The sequence below is a fragment of the Euleptes europaea genome, chromosome 18 (genome assembly GCF_029931775.1).
Source record: "Euleptes europaea isolate rEulEur1 chromosome 18, rEulEur1.hap1, whole genome shotgun sequence".
Classification (NCBI taxonomy): Eukaryota; Metazoa; Chordata; class Lepidosauria; order Squamata; family Sphaerodactylidae; genus Euleptes; species Euleptes europaea.
Window position 1 is genome coordinate 15,866,659 of NC_079329.1, and position 16,205 is coordinate 15,882,863.

General features: G+C 42.8%; 1 protein-coding gene across 1 annotated transcript; it reads left to right on the top strand.

Annotated features, from left to right (window-relative positions):
• The first annotated feature begins 6,133 nt into the window (after nt 1-6,133).
• Nucleotides 6,134-14,584, top strand: LOC130490482 (vomeronasal type-2 receptor 26-like). The gene is made up of 7 exons (XM_056864309.1): nt 6,134-6,144; nt 7,391-7,699; nt 7,892-8,183; nt 8,509-9,363; nt 10,541-10,768; nt 11,989-12,115; nt 13,689-14,584. Exons 1-7 carry the CDS (start codon nt 6,134-6,136, stop codon nt 14,582-14,584), a joined length of 2,718 nt encoding a protein of 905 aa, XP_056720287.1.
• Nucleotides 14,585-16,205: the final 1,621 nt, after the last annotated feature.

The window sequence follows — 16,205 nt, forward strand, 5'->3', positions numbered from 1 at the left end:
TAGGAATGGGTCATTTCCAAAGACTTGCCCTTTCTTCATAGGTAGATCTGCCCCATGTATCTCCATCTGAGAAGGAGACAGACTTCAGCAGGGAGGCTCCGAAGGCTTCTTTATCTATGTAGTTTTATCCCTCATGTAGGGATTGGTAGAAACCTTCCAGAAGCTGGAAAGGCCTTCCTCTTAGAATGGAGAGAATGAAAGAGAAAATGAGAAGAGCGACCCAGGGTGAAGAGAAATGAGGCGGTAAGAAGGAGTCCTGGTGGAGCTGAAACTGGGAGGTAGGACCAAATGCGTAGGTTGAGGCGAAGTTATGCCAGGCCAAACTGGAAACCGGTTGCTGTGGATGACAAATAAATGTTATATATGTATACTGGTTTTTGCAAGTCTTATATTAAAGGAGAAGTTTTTGATTATCTGACTCAGTGCTCTGGTTATTTCACACCCATGCCTGCTTGCCAAGCCACACTACTGGGTTAGCTACAGACTTTTCTTGAAGACTTTTTTATTTGAGGGTCTCAGTGAGCAGTTTCATCCAGATGCCTAAAAACTATCACACATGTATTGCTTCATGATCTCCTCCTGGTAGTAACAGCATGTATCTTTGGCTTTCCAGCCAGTATTCACTGATCTTCAAGCTTTGTTTTCAGTTTGCCACTTTCTTGTCAACAGCCCTTTTCCTTGTTATATTTTTCAGAATTTGAGTGCTCTTCTGGATAATGACATACATTGCTCAAAACTCACACCTGTGTAACCATTCAAACACACTGGTTGTAGTTGGTAATGGAGGTTTCCACACAGCCTACTCACCATTCCTTCCTCCTTTCCTCTGGACCAGCATAGAGTAGTAGTTAAGAGTGGTGGACTTGAATCTGGAGATCCAGGATTGATTCCCCACTCCTCCACAGAAATCTTCAAGTTGTATAGTTTCAAGCACTCTGTAGACCCTTCTTGTATAAATTTAAATTAATTTAAATTTTGTTTTAATGGTTATGTTTTTAATGGCTGATTTTAATGATTTTATTATCTTGGTTGTAAGTAATGGCTACCCCTCAGCGTTTTCAAGGCAAGAGATTTTCCAAGGTGATTTGTAGGGCTGTGCACTTTTTTTCGGTATTTTTGAGGTTCAGGTTTAAGAAACGTGGAAATTTTCAAAAAATTCAAACAGCCGAATATAATGGATTCGGCTTTTAGAAAAATGTAAAAAAAAAAATGGATTTATTAAACTTGAACCCGAAAAATATGGAGTGCAGAGCATTCGGCATTATTTGGGATGCACTTTTTCGGCTCCCTTTATTTTCACCATTTTTAATTGGTTCTGAGAGAACTTTGACTGGCCCATGGTCACCCAGCAGACATCATGTGGAGGAGAGGAGAATCAAACCCAGTTCTACAGATTAGAATTAGGGCTGTTGAATTAAAAAAAATTCGGTATAGTTCGGATTCGGATGAATTCGGCCCGTTTAGATTCAGGATATGCCAAAGTCCGAACTCCCCCACTTCCGGTCCGTGCAATTCGGCGAGAATTCAAAGTTCAGGAAAAAAATTCAGCCGAATAAAGCCTTTAAAAACACGACCGCGCCTTTCCGCGGCTCTGGGGAGGCATTTTTTGGGGTAGAGGTCCCAAACTTTCAGCAGAGATTCAAAGGACGTTTCTTGAAAGACCCCCCCAAGTTTTGTAAAGATTGGGTCGGGGGGGGCTGAGATATGGGCCCTGAAAGGGGTCCCCCCCCTTAATGAGCATGTCTGAGCAGAGCTTGCCACCCACGCACAAAGCTCCCAGCCCTGACAAACAGCTGAGAGGTTTGCAAAGCATTGCAACAGTAATGCAAAGCAACTCGACTGCACAGCAACACAACCTTGTAAGCAACACCTTTGCAACTGTGCAAAGCAACACCTGAAACCTGGAAGTTTGCAAACCATGGAAAAGGACAGAGGCAGCTAGCTATGTATAATGAGCAAGAGGGGTGGAATTTCCCCTTTTGCATCGGACCCGGGACCAGGCATTCAAGTCACCATTTGAAAGTCACCAGTTTTGAGCAAGCATCCAAATAGACCTAACAGCTCTTATGAATGAGGGAAAACCTGAAGACACACAACTGAAACCCCCCCTCAAACCAGGGAGAGAGAGACTCGAGGGGGAACACGTACCCCAGGCAGAACCAGCAAAAGCCCCCTTTGGCTTCCCCCCCAACCCACAGAAACTGCTCCCTCCCCCCACACACACAGACTCTGCTTTCCCCCCCCACACACACAGGAGAAAAAGTATAGATTAAAGCCCCCAAAGGGGTCTTACTGTAGCTGTCTTCTGTTCCATCAGGAGGGGTGGGAGGAGGACTGGATAATCCAAGAAGATTCCATTTAAGCACGGGACGTTTTGCTCTGGAGATGCATACAAGATCAGCTGATCCATTCATCCCAATAGGGGAAAGGGGAAAGCCCATATCTCGGGACCCCCTGACCCAATGTTTACAAAACTTGGGTGGTCTCTTAAGAAGGCTTGTCTGAAGCTCCGCTCAAAGTTTGGGACCTGCACCCCCAAAAATGCACCCCCTGCAGTCACGGAAAGAGAAAAGGGGGTGGGCCGATATTTCTGCCCCCACTGAACCCATATTTACAAAACTTGGGTGGTATCTTAAGAATGATTGTCTGAAGCTATGCTGAAAGTTTGGGGGCTGTATCCCCAAAAAAGTGCCCCCTGCAGCCACGTAAATGGAAAAAGGGGGGAAGGGAAAAGGGGTGGAGCCCATATCTTGAGACCCCCTGACCCAATGTTTACAAAACTTGGGGGGGTATCTTAAGAAGGTTCATCTGAAGCTCCACTGAAAGTTTGGGGTCTGTACCCCCAAAAATGCACCCCCTGCAGCCATGGAAAGAAAAAAGGGGGAGCCCATATCTCGGGACCCCCTGACCCAATGTTTACAAAACTTGGGTGGTCTCTTAAGAAGGATTGTCTGAATCTCTGCTGAAAGTTTTGTGTCCCTACCCCAAACAATACGCCTCCTGCAGCCACAGAAAGGAGTGAATGTGCACAAGCACCCCCACACACACACACACAAGGATTTCCCTCTCTCTCTCTCTCTCTCTCCCCGGCCGGGCCGCACACCAGCTGATTCCTCCAGTACTCAATCCTGACTGATTGGCCAGAAGAAGACCCAGCTTGGCCACCGATTGGCCGGGGGAGGAGAATGCTGCTTACTGACGGTTATGCTGCTTACTTACGGCCCCGAATTGGCCGGATTTATTCGTGAACTCCCGAACTCGCTGAATTCGGCTCCCCGGTTTCCTGCCATTTTTGAGTTCGGTTCATCCCGAACTAAAAACCACCGAATCAGGGGAAATTCGGCTGTTTTTCAGTTCGGGCCGAACCGAATCAACAGCCCTAATTAGAATCTCCTGCTGCACCACACTGGCACTACACCACTCAGGCTCTCAGCCACAGATGATGCCTGTACAAATCATATTCTCATGGAGGCCAGTAACAGTGCATTCCTAAAGGGGGAGCAAATGGTTTTAGGAGGCAGCATGACCCCTACGCTGATGTCCATGCAATTGTGCCTTGCAAACTGGCATGAACGCCAGCGTAGGGGTACTTACACCATGTCTTCTGGACTGCGGCGGCAGCGCAGCCATCAGACGCCAGCGTCCCAGGGGGCTGAGTTGCTGTTGGGCAGCTTCCTAACCCCTTTTGCTATGGGAACTCCCCCTAACACAGTGGCTTTGCTGCACCCCCTTTTTGGTGGCACAGCATCACAGTTTGCTATGGGGTCTCCCCCCCATTATTTTTAAAAACCACTCTCCTCCAGCAACTGTGAAACCTCATTGGAGGCACAGAGGCACTGCCAAAGCCACACCGTCCCGAGATGCTGAGGTTTTCAGGAATGAGCTATAAGTGATCAAACATTTTTGTTTCTGAGTACTTTTCTTCCATAGACTGCTATGGGTCTCCCAATAAAAATACTGGTGCTTTGTTTCAATTACTTGAGGATCTATTTACTTGCATCCTGCCACCAATTGCCACAAAAACTTCCAATCAGACATGTCTTGCAAATTCTGTGCTGAGACTCGATTTTCAGGCATGCAGTCCCTGTTACTTTGCTGGAGAAACTTGCAAGAACTGATTGTTACACAAAGGATTCCGCAGCAGGGAAAATACCAGCTGTAGAAACTTGCAGGAAGTGATAATTACACATAGGATTCCGCAGCAGGGAAAATATTTGCTCTGCATTGTTGTTTCCATTCAGGAAAGTGGCGAAGTGAGGCTGAAGCCCCAACTCCTAATGTACCATGGTCCCAATCTGAATTGTGCCCCCCTGTGCTTTCTGTGACTAAGAACTGATTCCTGGGTTTCAAGGTTCTTCTTCTTACTGTGGATCAAGGCCAAGTGTCCCTTGGTATCCAGCAAAGAAGAAAAGAAAAGTGTTCAAATATGGCCAATATGTTGTCAACAGAGAATCCATCTTAGAGACATTTCACAGCCTGAAGCCTTTTTTTTTTTTTGCGTTTTGCAGGTGCAGAATGCACTCCCCTGCAAAATCCTGTTTCCAAGGTTGTCAGGCTAGCTAAATTAGTTAATGCACTTCAGCTGGGAACCTAGTAAGGGAGGCGGGACTCACTCACACCCTGGAAAGTTCCATGAATGCAACTCTATGATTGGTTGTCAAGATCAGGAGGTTAGGAGCAGCTTTCTCCATAAGTGTAGCACATGAGAAGAACACCCCTTCATCCTTTTCCCCTTATACCTCCTTGTTGCCAGAAAGAAACTATTTGCTTCATGAACCGACTATGCTATATTAGGTCACCAGTAAGGAAGTAGCGAGTCGGCTTTATTATTTTCTCTGCATCCTGCTACCATTGAACCATATGCCTTGTTTTTTAATACCTCTTCCAACTCTCTTCAAAAAAACCCTTACTTTATGGTGAGTGTTGTTCAAGGAGTTTCTGGGTACCAAACCCAGGTGAGCTTGGTTGCATTACCACACCACAGCAGGAACAGCCATGACACATGGTTTCTTCTGGCATTCCCCATGGAATCTTCAACTCTGAAGCTATGAGTCTTGTCCCTTTCATTATCTAAAAGTAAGTAATTATGTCCCTTGTTCAATTCCCAATGAAGTTGCACACTTATGATCAACACCTTATAATAGTATGTGAGGTAAGGTCTAAAAACAACCTCAAGCATTCCAGTCTTGTAATAGGGATTGTGAATGCATCGATCCACTAGTCTGATCTCAGATATATTATAGCTTGCACTCGAAGATTCAGATGAATGATCAATTCAAGTCAGACTGCTGTATTGATAAAGACTCTAGTGACAGTGTTTAAAGTGTAAAGGTGGGTGCTGAACATAGAGGAAAGATTTGTACTTAGGGAGGTGGTGTTAGTGTTATTGCTGATGGTTTTGCTTCTTTACATGGAGCTGGAATAAGCCAGGTATTTGCGAGTGGAAAGGGGAGAAGGCTGACCACGTAAGAAGACTATGCTGGAGATCATGGGACCTACAAGAAAATAGTAGAATTGTTAAGAAAATGACTCTTAATTTCTCTATTCACAATTTCTCTGCGAAGGGAAATGGAAGAGAGATCACTCTTTTAGAAGAGAGAGAAGAGGGTAAGAGGACTCAATGCCCTTATCTTAAAAAGTACATTTTTAAACAATATAGGAACTTATGCAGGCCTCGGCCAGGGCGTTTTCTGGCCTGGCCCCTGCTTGGTGGAACAGCCTCTAGTGAGACCAGGGCCCTGCGGGACCTTAAAGAGTTCCACAGTGCCTGTAAAACAGATGTATTCTGCCAGGCCTATGGCTGAGGCCAGCTACAGTTCCCTATATATAAATGCTGGCCTCCTTAACCTCCCCAGTGTGGTAATATCTTTTATTTAATCTGTATTCATTGCATCTGCTCGCCTAGCTGTAGTTTGTGTTTTGTGTCACACACTCGATGTGCCTTAGGTAAATTATATAATTTATATGATTTTATAGGGCTATTTTAAAATGTTTTAATGCTTTCACTGATTTAATGGGACATTTATATTTTGTAAGCCACTCTGAGCCTGGTTTTGACTGGGGGAGAGGGGTAATAAGCTGAAATAATAAATATAATAAATTACCCTCCCCAAAATTGCACTAGAAAAACCCCATGGGAGATTGGTGAGTGCTGTCACAATTGACCATCCACCAGTACCAAAACTGAGTGTTGCAAAATTCCTTGAATGGATTTCCAGAGTCAGCTAGGGTTGCCAGGTCCCTCTTTGCCACCGACAGGAGGTTTTTAGGGCAGACCCTGAGGAGGGCAGGGTTTGGGGAAAGGAAGGACTTCAATGCCATAGACTTCCATGACCAAAGCAGCCATTTTCTCCAGGTGAGCAGATCTCTATCGCCTGATCAGTTGTGATTGCAGGAGATCTCCAGCCAGTACCTGGAGATTAAGCAATCTCAAAAATATAACCTGTGCCAGTATTAAGAATACTTCAAAGAAGAGGCAGCATGAAGGCTCATAAATCAACAATCCATGAAAGGTCAATATACACTTTGGAGCTTTTATTTCTAGGTAAATCCAGCATTACTTCATGCTGTTGCCTGAACCATCCATTAAACACAATAATAAATCAACATAAATCCCCTAACTAAGACAACCTGACATCACAAAACATACAAGGGAAAAGAATTGCAATTCAACAAGGATGCAAGAGAGTCCATGTAATTGACATACAAACTCGTCTACACCCGTTCTTGACCGTGACGGTTCCAGATGGTGCCCAAAGGTACTGTTCCTCCTAGGCTGCAGGAAAGTCCAAGGGGGAGCCCAAAGGCAAAACAATACAGCACAAAGAGAACGTGTAGCCAGCTGTAGCACGTTTTTCTATGCTTCGTCAGCTCATTCAATGTTTATAGGCTTCGAGTGCATGTCAATTTCAAATTTACAGCATGCTGTCGGATGCCTCCTGAAGCTGTAGTAGAAAGCAAGAGCCCTTGCTGTATGAAAACTGTTGGAACCGTGGTCCCCTTGACAATACATAAGCTTATTAGCATGAAGATAGTAGCCCATTGTTAAGCAATATGTAATTTGTAATTAATCTAATTATCAATCAATATGAAGCGAATCTTACCCCAATATGTGTGTCTATTAATCCAAGACTGTAGCACACACCCTGTTTCTTCCTGGAGGTTGGCAAGAACAGATAAGAGAACAAGAACAGTCATTTAATAAAGCCATCCGTTCTTGTCATACATGATGATACCGAGAAAGAAGTAATTTTGTCAGGTTAAGTTGCAGTATTGTGTCAAATGAATGAGGAATTGTGTATTGTGCCCTCGCTTATGAAGAACCACCCCAGTCCATTCTTTCCAGACTCAAATAAAACAGGAATTTTATCAACATTTCCCGTTCTTTCAGGTCATGTCTGTCTTCAGTTCCTGTCTGTTCAGTTACGACTGCTCATGTACGCATTGATAAAGCACTGCTAAATAGAACCCTTGATATGTTTGTCCAGATGATGACACAAAGATCATTTCTGTGCAGCATTTTTCTGCTGCACACAAGGACTTTTGCTCAATGCAGCAGCAGAAGCCCACACTCTCCGCTTCATGAGCTTCGCCAGCCAGGGGACCTCTTTGTGGGTGGTATCATTTTTCATGCCTTCATCACCTCCCAGCCAATAGACTTCACCGATTATCCCCCACCGAAATGGTCTGAAGGCATTACGTAAGTTTTTAATTCTTTTGAACTTTCTGTTTCATTTCTTGGGTGGGCAGGAAGAAAGGTTTGCAAACCTACACTGAAATGTCCTCTGGAAAACATCGTTGTTATTACAGCAATAGCTTTCCAAAGTCAGAATAACTGTAACACAAAACTGCATTTGTTTCTTTCTAAATGAAACTGTACTTCTCGTTGTAGTGTCCTGACTAAGAATTATCAGCACATCCTAGCCTTTGTATTTGCTGTGAAAGAGCTCAATGAAAACCCACAGATCTTACCCAATGTCACTCTGGGAGCCCACATCTATGACAGTTATTTTAACGATGAATGGACCTATCAATCCACAATGCGACTCATCTCCACACCAAGGAGATTTGTCCCCAACTACAAATGTGACTTCCAGAACAACCTAATAGCTGTCATTGGTGCACTAGATGCACCGATCTCCGTAGATGTGGCAGTTATCTTGGATATCTACAAGATTCCACAGGTAGGAACTTTCTTTCTCTCTGTGTGTTTTATTTCTGTGGAGATTTCTTTTCAAAACGTCCACCAGTGCACACACATGCAAGAGAGCATACACATGCACACTTATTTCACATTATCATTTCACTGACAGCTATGTAGAATTGCATTTAAAGGATTTCCCCCTTAGTCATGCACCTCTCTGTATTGTTTTATAAATTTCTCTTCATAATGTGAGCAGAGGGAGAAAAGAATGAATTAAAATTATTTCACTGGGTTCTTCTTTGCAATGTGATTTACAAATGCCAACAATACTAGATCACTTTTCCCTATCCCATATTTATTTTTAGCTCATCTATGGCTCCACTCCGATAATGAATGATAAAATCCCAGGACTGCTCTTCTACCAGATGGCTCCAATAGAGTCTATACAGTACATAGGGATGTTAAAATTACTTCTGCATTTTAAGTGGACGTGGATTGGGATCCTTTATGCAGATGATGAAAATGGACAGAGATTTGTGCGATCTGAATTGGAGCTTTTCCCCCAGAATGGTATCTGTGTTGCCTTCGTGGAAAAAATCCCCAGCTTACCCTTTCTTACTGGAACTGAGAAGAATCTGCTAGAGGGGGCAAAAATATACAGTAAAATCATGGGAAGCAAAGCCAATGTATTGGTAGTTTATGGAGAATCCTATACCATGGTATATTTGAGATGGTTCACTTTTTTCTCTGAATTTGAAAACATGTCACCGAAGGTCAAAGTGCTGATAATGACAGCTCATATGGAGCTCAATTCATACACCTATCAAAGGACTTGGGGTACAGATATGATTCACGGTGCTCTGTCCTTCACCGTACATTCCAGTGATCACCCTGGATTTCGACAATTTGCAGACAGCAGAAACCCTTCCAGCACAAAAAATGATGGTTTTATCAGGGATTTCTGGCAACAGGCCTTTGGCTGTAGATTCACAAATTCTACTCCAGACAGCATCAACGATGACATCTGCACTGGGGAGGAGAAGCTGGAGAGCCTTCCTGGGCCTTTCTTTGAAATGAGCATGACTGGCCACAGTTACAGCATCTACAACTCTGTCTATGCTGTGGCCCATGCTTTCCATGCCATGCTCTCATCTAGACTCAAAGGCAGAGCAGTAGTTGATGGAGGAGGTTTGAAACTTCATGTTCAAGATTGGTGGCAGGTAATGTGGAACAACATCTGGGATTTGAACTGTAAACCATCTTAATTTGTAATAATCAGATTCTCCAAATCCTTCCTGAGGTAACCTTTCAATCTTCCATGGTTTCTCCACTGAGACATAATAGATATTTCTGGTTTCTATCAACAAACATTGTATTCCTCTTTGTGATTTGTGAGCTTTCTGCTCTTAATGTTGATACTTTGTGAAGTTATCCTTCCTGCTTCTATAATCTAGGGATCATAAAATACATGTTCTTGGTCAATGACACCATTTTCACCCCCAGTATATCCATGACATCATTCCACCTTTGAGACTAACAAGATGTGCAGAGTGTAACTTTCGAGACTAAAAATTCCCTTCCTCAGATCCAAGTAGGAACTTGTCATTTTTTGTATGTGTATATATATGTGAGAGAAAGAAAGAGAGTGGGAGAAAGACAGAGCAATTTACTGGCCACTCAAGTAAATAAGTAATTATTTCTGAATGATTGACCATCCATTATAGATTCACGTTCAGTTTCCCCTTTGAGACCAATAAGATGTGCAGAGTGTAAGCTTTCAAGACTCAAAATTCCCTTCATCAGATACATGTAGGAACTAGTCATTTTTGGTGAATATATACTGTATGTGCATGAGAAAGAAAGACAGAGAGAAAGAGAGAGGGAGAAAGACAGAGCGATTTACTCCCCACTCAAGTCAATGAGTCATTATTTCTGAATGATGGACCATGCATTATAGATAGACAGAAAAATATAGGGATGGGTATGCAGATATATAAAATATGAATCTAGTTATACGTACAAGTACAAGCCCCAGCGTATATGTACACTGTACAGGAAACAGATTCTCTGACTAACCTGAGCTTCTGTGCATCTCTATGTATTTTTCAAACAGAATATTGAAACTAGCAAGAAGAATAACTCAAAACTCTTACATCCAAGAAATCTAAGAATAAATGGGAAACTGTGAGAAAAGCTAGGCTTCACTATTATTTGAAGCATAACTGCTTCCGTGGGGGAGGGGGGAACCTGAAATTTGTATTCGTCCAGTGCAGAAATTTGTGTGAAACGTTCAATACACCAATTGCCGTTTTTGGGACAAGTTTTAGTTTTATTGTTATGGTCATAGACCAGAATAGCCGTTTTTGGGACACTCTTATCTTTTCCTTTCCAATCTAGCTCCATCACTTTCTGAGAGGTATTTCATTCAACAACAGTGTCGGGGACAAGGTTTGCCTCGATCAAAATGGGGAGTTAGCAGCTGGATTTGATATTATAAACTGGGTTTTCTCCACCAACCAGTCCTTTCAGAGAGTGAAAGTTGGGAGGATGAATCCACAGCTTCCTCCAGACCAAGCATTCACCATTGATGAGGATTCGATCACGTGGCACACCTTGTTTAACCAGGTAAGATGCAACTTTGGGCAATCAGGGAAGTCTCCCACCTCTGAAAAGTACAGTCCATAGTTAACTTTATTGGACAGTGCCAAGCATCTCTGAAACCATGAGTGCTTTTAAAACACACACACAACCCCTTACAGTATATTAATTGATGTGACAAAATGAGCACCCACAATATTCTGCCAAATTTTTGTGTGAAAATACAGAGATCTTGCAGAAGGGAATGTAACATAGACACTGCAGCTAATGAACTGGTGCAGACTTTCCCTAACATTGAACATCCCAACACACATTTGGTTCTACTAGACCAGCTTCTTTCAAACTGAGGTCCGCGGACCTCTGGGGGTCTATGAGTATCTTCCAGTATCTGCCATTATAAGGAGAGGGGATGAGCCTTTCTCATGCCATCTAGCTAAAATGAAAATAGAACCCTCTGGTTTTCAAGGAACGGGCACAGGGATTGTCCATGTCCGAAGAAAAGGATAGAATTCACTTCCTCCTCTTTCAGAGGTCAGGAGTCCCTAGAGCTGCCTGTGCCTAAAGTCATAAGCTTCCAAACCACATCAGAGCACTGGCCAGAAAACACATGGATTGGTTGCGTGAAACCATTGTTCAGCTCTAGGAACTCTAATGGCTTGAGTGGCACCAAAGAAATAAAGCCCTAATACAATTATACTACTTTCTTTCAGCATTAAAGTGAAATGTCAGTGTGATATAGTGACTAGAGTGTTTGACTGGGATCTGGGAGACCTTGTTTGACTAGGATCTGGGAGACCTTGGTTCAAACCAGCTCGGTTTTTGGAAAATCCTGGAGATTTAGGTGTGTTATATAGGGAGGGGGGTGTTTTGGGATGGGAGCCAGCTCAGTGGGAATCTGATGTCACTCTATGACTTCTGTTTCTCCTGGATTCTATGGTATGCCTTAGAGTCAGCCTTCTGAACCTGTCATTTCCTCCAGGAAACTGATTTCTGTCATTTGAAGATCAGTTGTAATTCCTGGAGAACTCCTGGCCCCACCTGGAGGTCAGTATCCCTACTGGATTACCTTAGGGAAGTCATACTCTCTCACTCTAACACTATATCCACAGGTAATAACAGCCAATGGTGATTTTCATTTGTGATTAGCAAATTTAAGATTTTGTGTGAAGCTGGTCTTCTGCTTGCTTATGCAGCGATACATTCATTTATACCAGTCTTATCATTCTCCTCTGACATTCTGGTATTAGGCACAGCCTCTTTCCATTTGCACTGATAGTTGCCAACCTGGATATAGAAAGAAAAGAAAGGAAGGGGAGCCCTTTTGCTGCTATGATTGCATTCCATGTCCAGAAGGGAAGATTTCAAATAATAAAGGTGAGGTTTAACAAACAGATTTGCTGAGTTTCAGAGAAATGTGGGTCTAAAAAACAAAACAAAAAACAAATCAGAGCGAACTTTCTTTTTGGGTTGCAAAGTCAATGTAATTTTCACAAGGGGAAGAAGAAGAGGCATTGTTGACATACCTCTGATATGGATGTAGGTGTGTAACTATTTGACCCTGGTACCACCCAGATTCAACAATTAAAAGTACAATTTATTCTAGTAAGCCAAACAATCATGCCTTAGACTCTATGAATGAGTTCCATTGTTCACTAGATAGACTCTGCTGTGGAGCACACTTCCTCTTTTTCCAGGACTTCCATTTGTGCAAGGGCTCATTGAAAACGATTGACCTTGTGCAAGTAGAAGCTCTAGAGAAAGGGAAAGCATGGTCTGTGGGGATGACACTTCCCTGCTCACTAGACTTGCACCTAGTGAGATCTCCCACTATTACAACTGATCTCCTGGTAACAGAGATCAGTTCCCCTGGAGAAAATGGTCACTTTGGCAATTGGTCTCTGTGGCATTGAAGTCCCTCACCTCTCCAAACTCTGATATCCTCAGGCTCCACCTCCAAAATCTCCAGGTATTTCCCAACCTTGAGCTGGCAACCCTAGCCATTGCCTTCCTCTGCATAGTGACCCTGAAATTCCTTGGTGGTCCCCCACCAAAGTACTAACCAGGGCCCACCCTACTTGAGATCTAATGAGATCAAAGTACTTGAGATCTAATGAGATCAGTCTGGGCATCAAGATCAGGATGAACATCTTAGTACCTACAAACAAATACAAAAAGCACCAGTTAAGCTTCATTCCCTGATATGGATGGCCTGGGCTGGCCTGATTTTGTCAGATTATGGAAGCTAAGCAGGGTTAGCACTTGGATAGGAGTCTGCCCAGGAAGTTTAGAGTCTCTATGCAGAGGCAGGCAATGGCAAACTACCCTAGGGTCTGTCATAGAGACTGTGAGTAGATGTCACTTTCTATCACCAAGCTACCAGGAGGAGGATGTAACTGTAATGAGAAGACACTGTTCCTAGATGCTGCTTCCTTCACTTTTGGCAGCTTAGAAACACTGAGTAGTGCTTCAGATGAAAACTTTAATTGATTAATGGGACAGAATGGGAGAAAGATTATTAATAAGCACTGTTAATGGAGAAATTGTTTGGTGGGCAAGCTTTTCTTCAACAGATGGGGATGGCTGCTGTAATCCATGACTTTGTTTACTGTGCTGTTATTTATCGGGGCTACTGCTCTTTCTATGCTTCAGGAGGTGTAGCCTATGATCACTAAACTAATGAAGCCAGGACACTATACTAATGGAGGCAGGACAGTGTGATCTCAGGTAGATTCTCCCATCATTTGAACTGGTGATCATGTACCACTATAGTAGATATTTATTCCATATCATGATTGCTAATTCTCAACATCAGCTCTGGCACAATCATGCAGATATTCTACAATCTGAGCAAAGAACTGTTATCTATGTGGTATATTGGTGGAACACTGGGAACACTTGAGATGTATGGTATATTTGTGAAATTCAAACCCCACCTCTTCATTTTCAGACATGAATGACTGTAAAAAATGTGCAGATGAGCACTATCCAAACACACATCAAAGTGTATGCATTCCCAAGGAGATCAGCTTCCTGTCCTATGAAGAGCCTTTGGGAATCATTTTAAACATTTTTACATTCTCCTTTGTCTTGCTTACAGCTCTGACAATAGTAATTTTTGTGAAGCACCACAACACTCCTATAGTCAAAGCCAACAACCGGAGCCTCACTTATAGTCTACTCGTCTCTCTGCTGCTGTGTTTCCTGTGTGCACTTCTATTCGTTGGCCCACCCCAGTGGGTGATGTGTCTCCTGCGACAAATGGCTTTTGGCATGGTCTTCTCTGTGGCTGTTTCTTGTGTGTTGGCAAAAACCATCACTGTAGTTCTGGCCTTCATGGCCACCAAACCAGGAAGCAGAATGAGGAAGTGGTTGGGGAAAAGACTGGCCAACTCCACAGTTCTTTCCTGCTCCCTCATCCAGGCAGGCGTTTGTACTTTATGGCTGATAACCTCACCCCCGTTCCCTGATGTTGACAAGCATTCAATGAGGAAAGAAATTGTACTTGTGTGTAACGAGGGGTCCGTGACTCTGTTTTACTGTGTCCTGGGCTACATGGGCATTTTGGCCCTCGTGAGCCTCACCGTTGCTTTTCTTGCCAGGAAGTTACCGAACAGTTTCAATGAAGCCAAATTCATTACTTTTAGCATGTTGTTGTTCTGCAGTGTTTGGCTCTCCTTCATCCCAACATACCTGAGCACTAAGGGGAAATACATGGTCGTTGTGGAGATCTTCTCTATCCTGTCTTCCTCTGCTGGCTTGCTAGCTTGCATCTTTTTCCCAAAATGTTATATTGTTCTCTTGAGATCTGAACTAAACAGCAGGGAACACCTAATAAAGAAGTAATACTGAAGAATGTGTGTGTCATGTTCTTTAATCTGCTGTCCAGAGGAATGCGTGTCATGTAATATTTTCCTGAGATTTTTTCTCTTAGCAGCTCCTCCATTTTTATCAACTCCAAAAGTGTCAAAGTGCTCCCTATTTTTTTTTAATAAGAAATAAATCAAACATGTATAAAATGGAAATGGTCATTTCTAATCCATTCTTTTCCATTTTTTCTCAGCTTCCTTTCCAGTGCCTCTTGATGAAACTCACAAACTCTTCTTTGGTTTCAGAAGAGTTTATGGTTCTTTGGTAGTTGTATTTACTGAGAAGAAACTTATCGGTCAGTTCTGGTGGAAATGCAGTCCTCAAATGTTTCAGGGCAATTTGATGAGTACATTTTTGACAAGATTGAAATCATGTTATCATGTTCCAACATGAAATCATGTTATCATGTACCAACATGTGGAGGATTTGGTAGACATAATAGTGAGAAATTCACTTTAACCTGAGTCCCTAAGTAAGATCCCCATAACAGTGACTTTTATTCAAGTTATCTAACTGGGATCAAGTCCTCTTCCATCATGTCAGAGTGCTGTATAAAGCACTCTATATGACTTTCTTCTCCATTAATTGATGCTCAGTTAGCATTCTTAAGTTTATGTAGTAGAACCAGAGGGCTAAAAGCCACCTTTCACAGGCTTTGTTTTACTGAACTGTTCCCAAACTTCACCAGAGCTTCAGTGTGAGAGCTTCATGATCTCCTCCTGGTATTAACTGCATGAATCTTTGGCTTTCCAGCCCGTATTCACTGATCTTCAAGTTCTGTTTTCAGTCCACCTCTTTCCTGTCAACTGCCCTTTTCCTTGTTGCACTTTTCAAGATTTGAGTGCTCTTCTGGATAAGTGACACACGTTGCTCAAAACTCACGCCTGTGTAACCTTTCCAACACACAGTTTGCAGTTGGTGATGGAGGTTTTCCCCCAGCCTACTCACCATTCCTTTGTCCTTTCCTCTTGTCCAGCTAGGGTTGCCAGGTCCCTCTTCGCCACCGGCAGGATGTTTTTGGGGCAAAGCAGGGTTTTTGGGAGGGGATGGACTTCAATGCCATAGAGTTCAATTGCCAAAGGGGCCATTTTCTCCTGGTGAACTGATCTCTATCGGCAGGAGATAGGTTGTAATAGCAGGAGATCTCCAGCTAGTACCTGGAGGTTGGCAACCTTAGGTCCAGCATAGGGTAGTGATTAAGAGCAGTGGACTTTAATCTGAAGAAACGAGTTTGATTCCCCACATCTCCACAGAAATCCTCAAGTTATATTGTTTCAATCGCTCTGTAGACCCTTCTTGTATAATTCTAAATTAATTTTAAATGTGGTTTATTGGTTATGTTTTTTATTGCCGATTTTAATGGTTTTATTTTCTTGCTTGTAAGTAAGGTGTAACTCACAGGGTTTTCAAGAGAAGAGACATTCGGAGATGATTTTTAGGGCTGAGCACATTTCCCCAGTATTTTTCAGGTTTAATAAACCCGAAAATTTTCAAAAATTCCAAACAGCCGAATATAATGGATTTGGCTTTTTTGGGGAAAAAAATTGGTTTATTAAACTTGAACCTGAAAAATATGCAGTGCAGAGTATTTGGCATT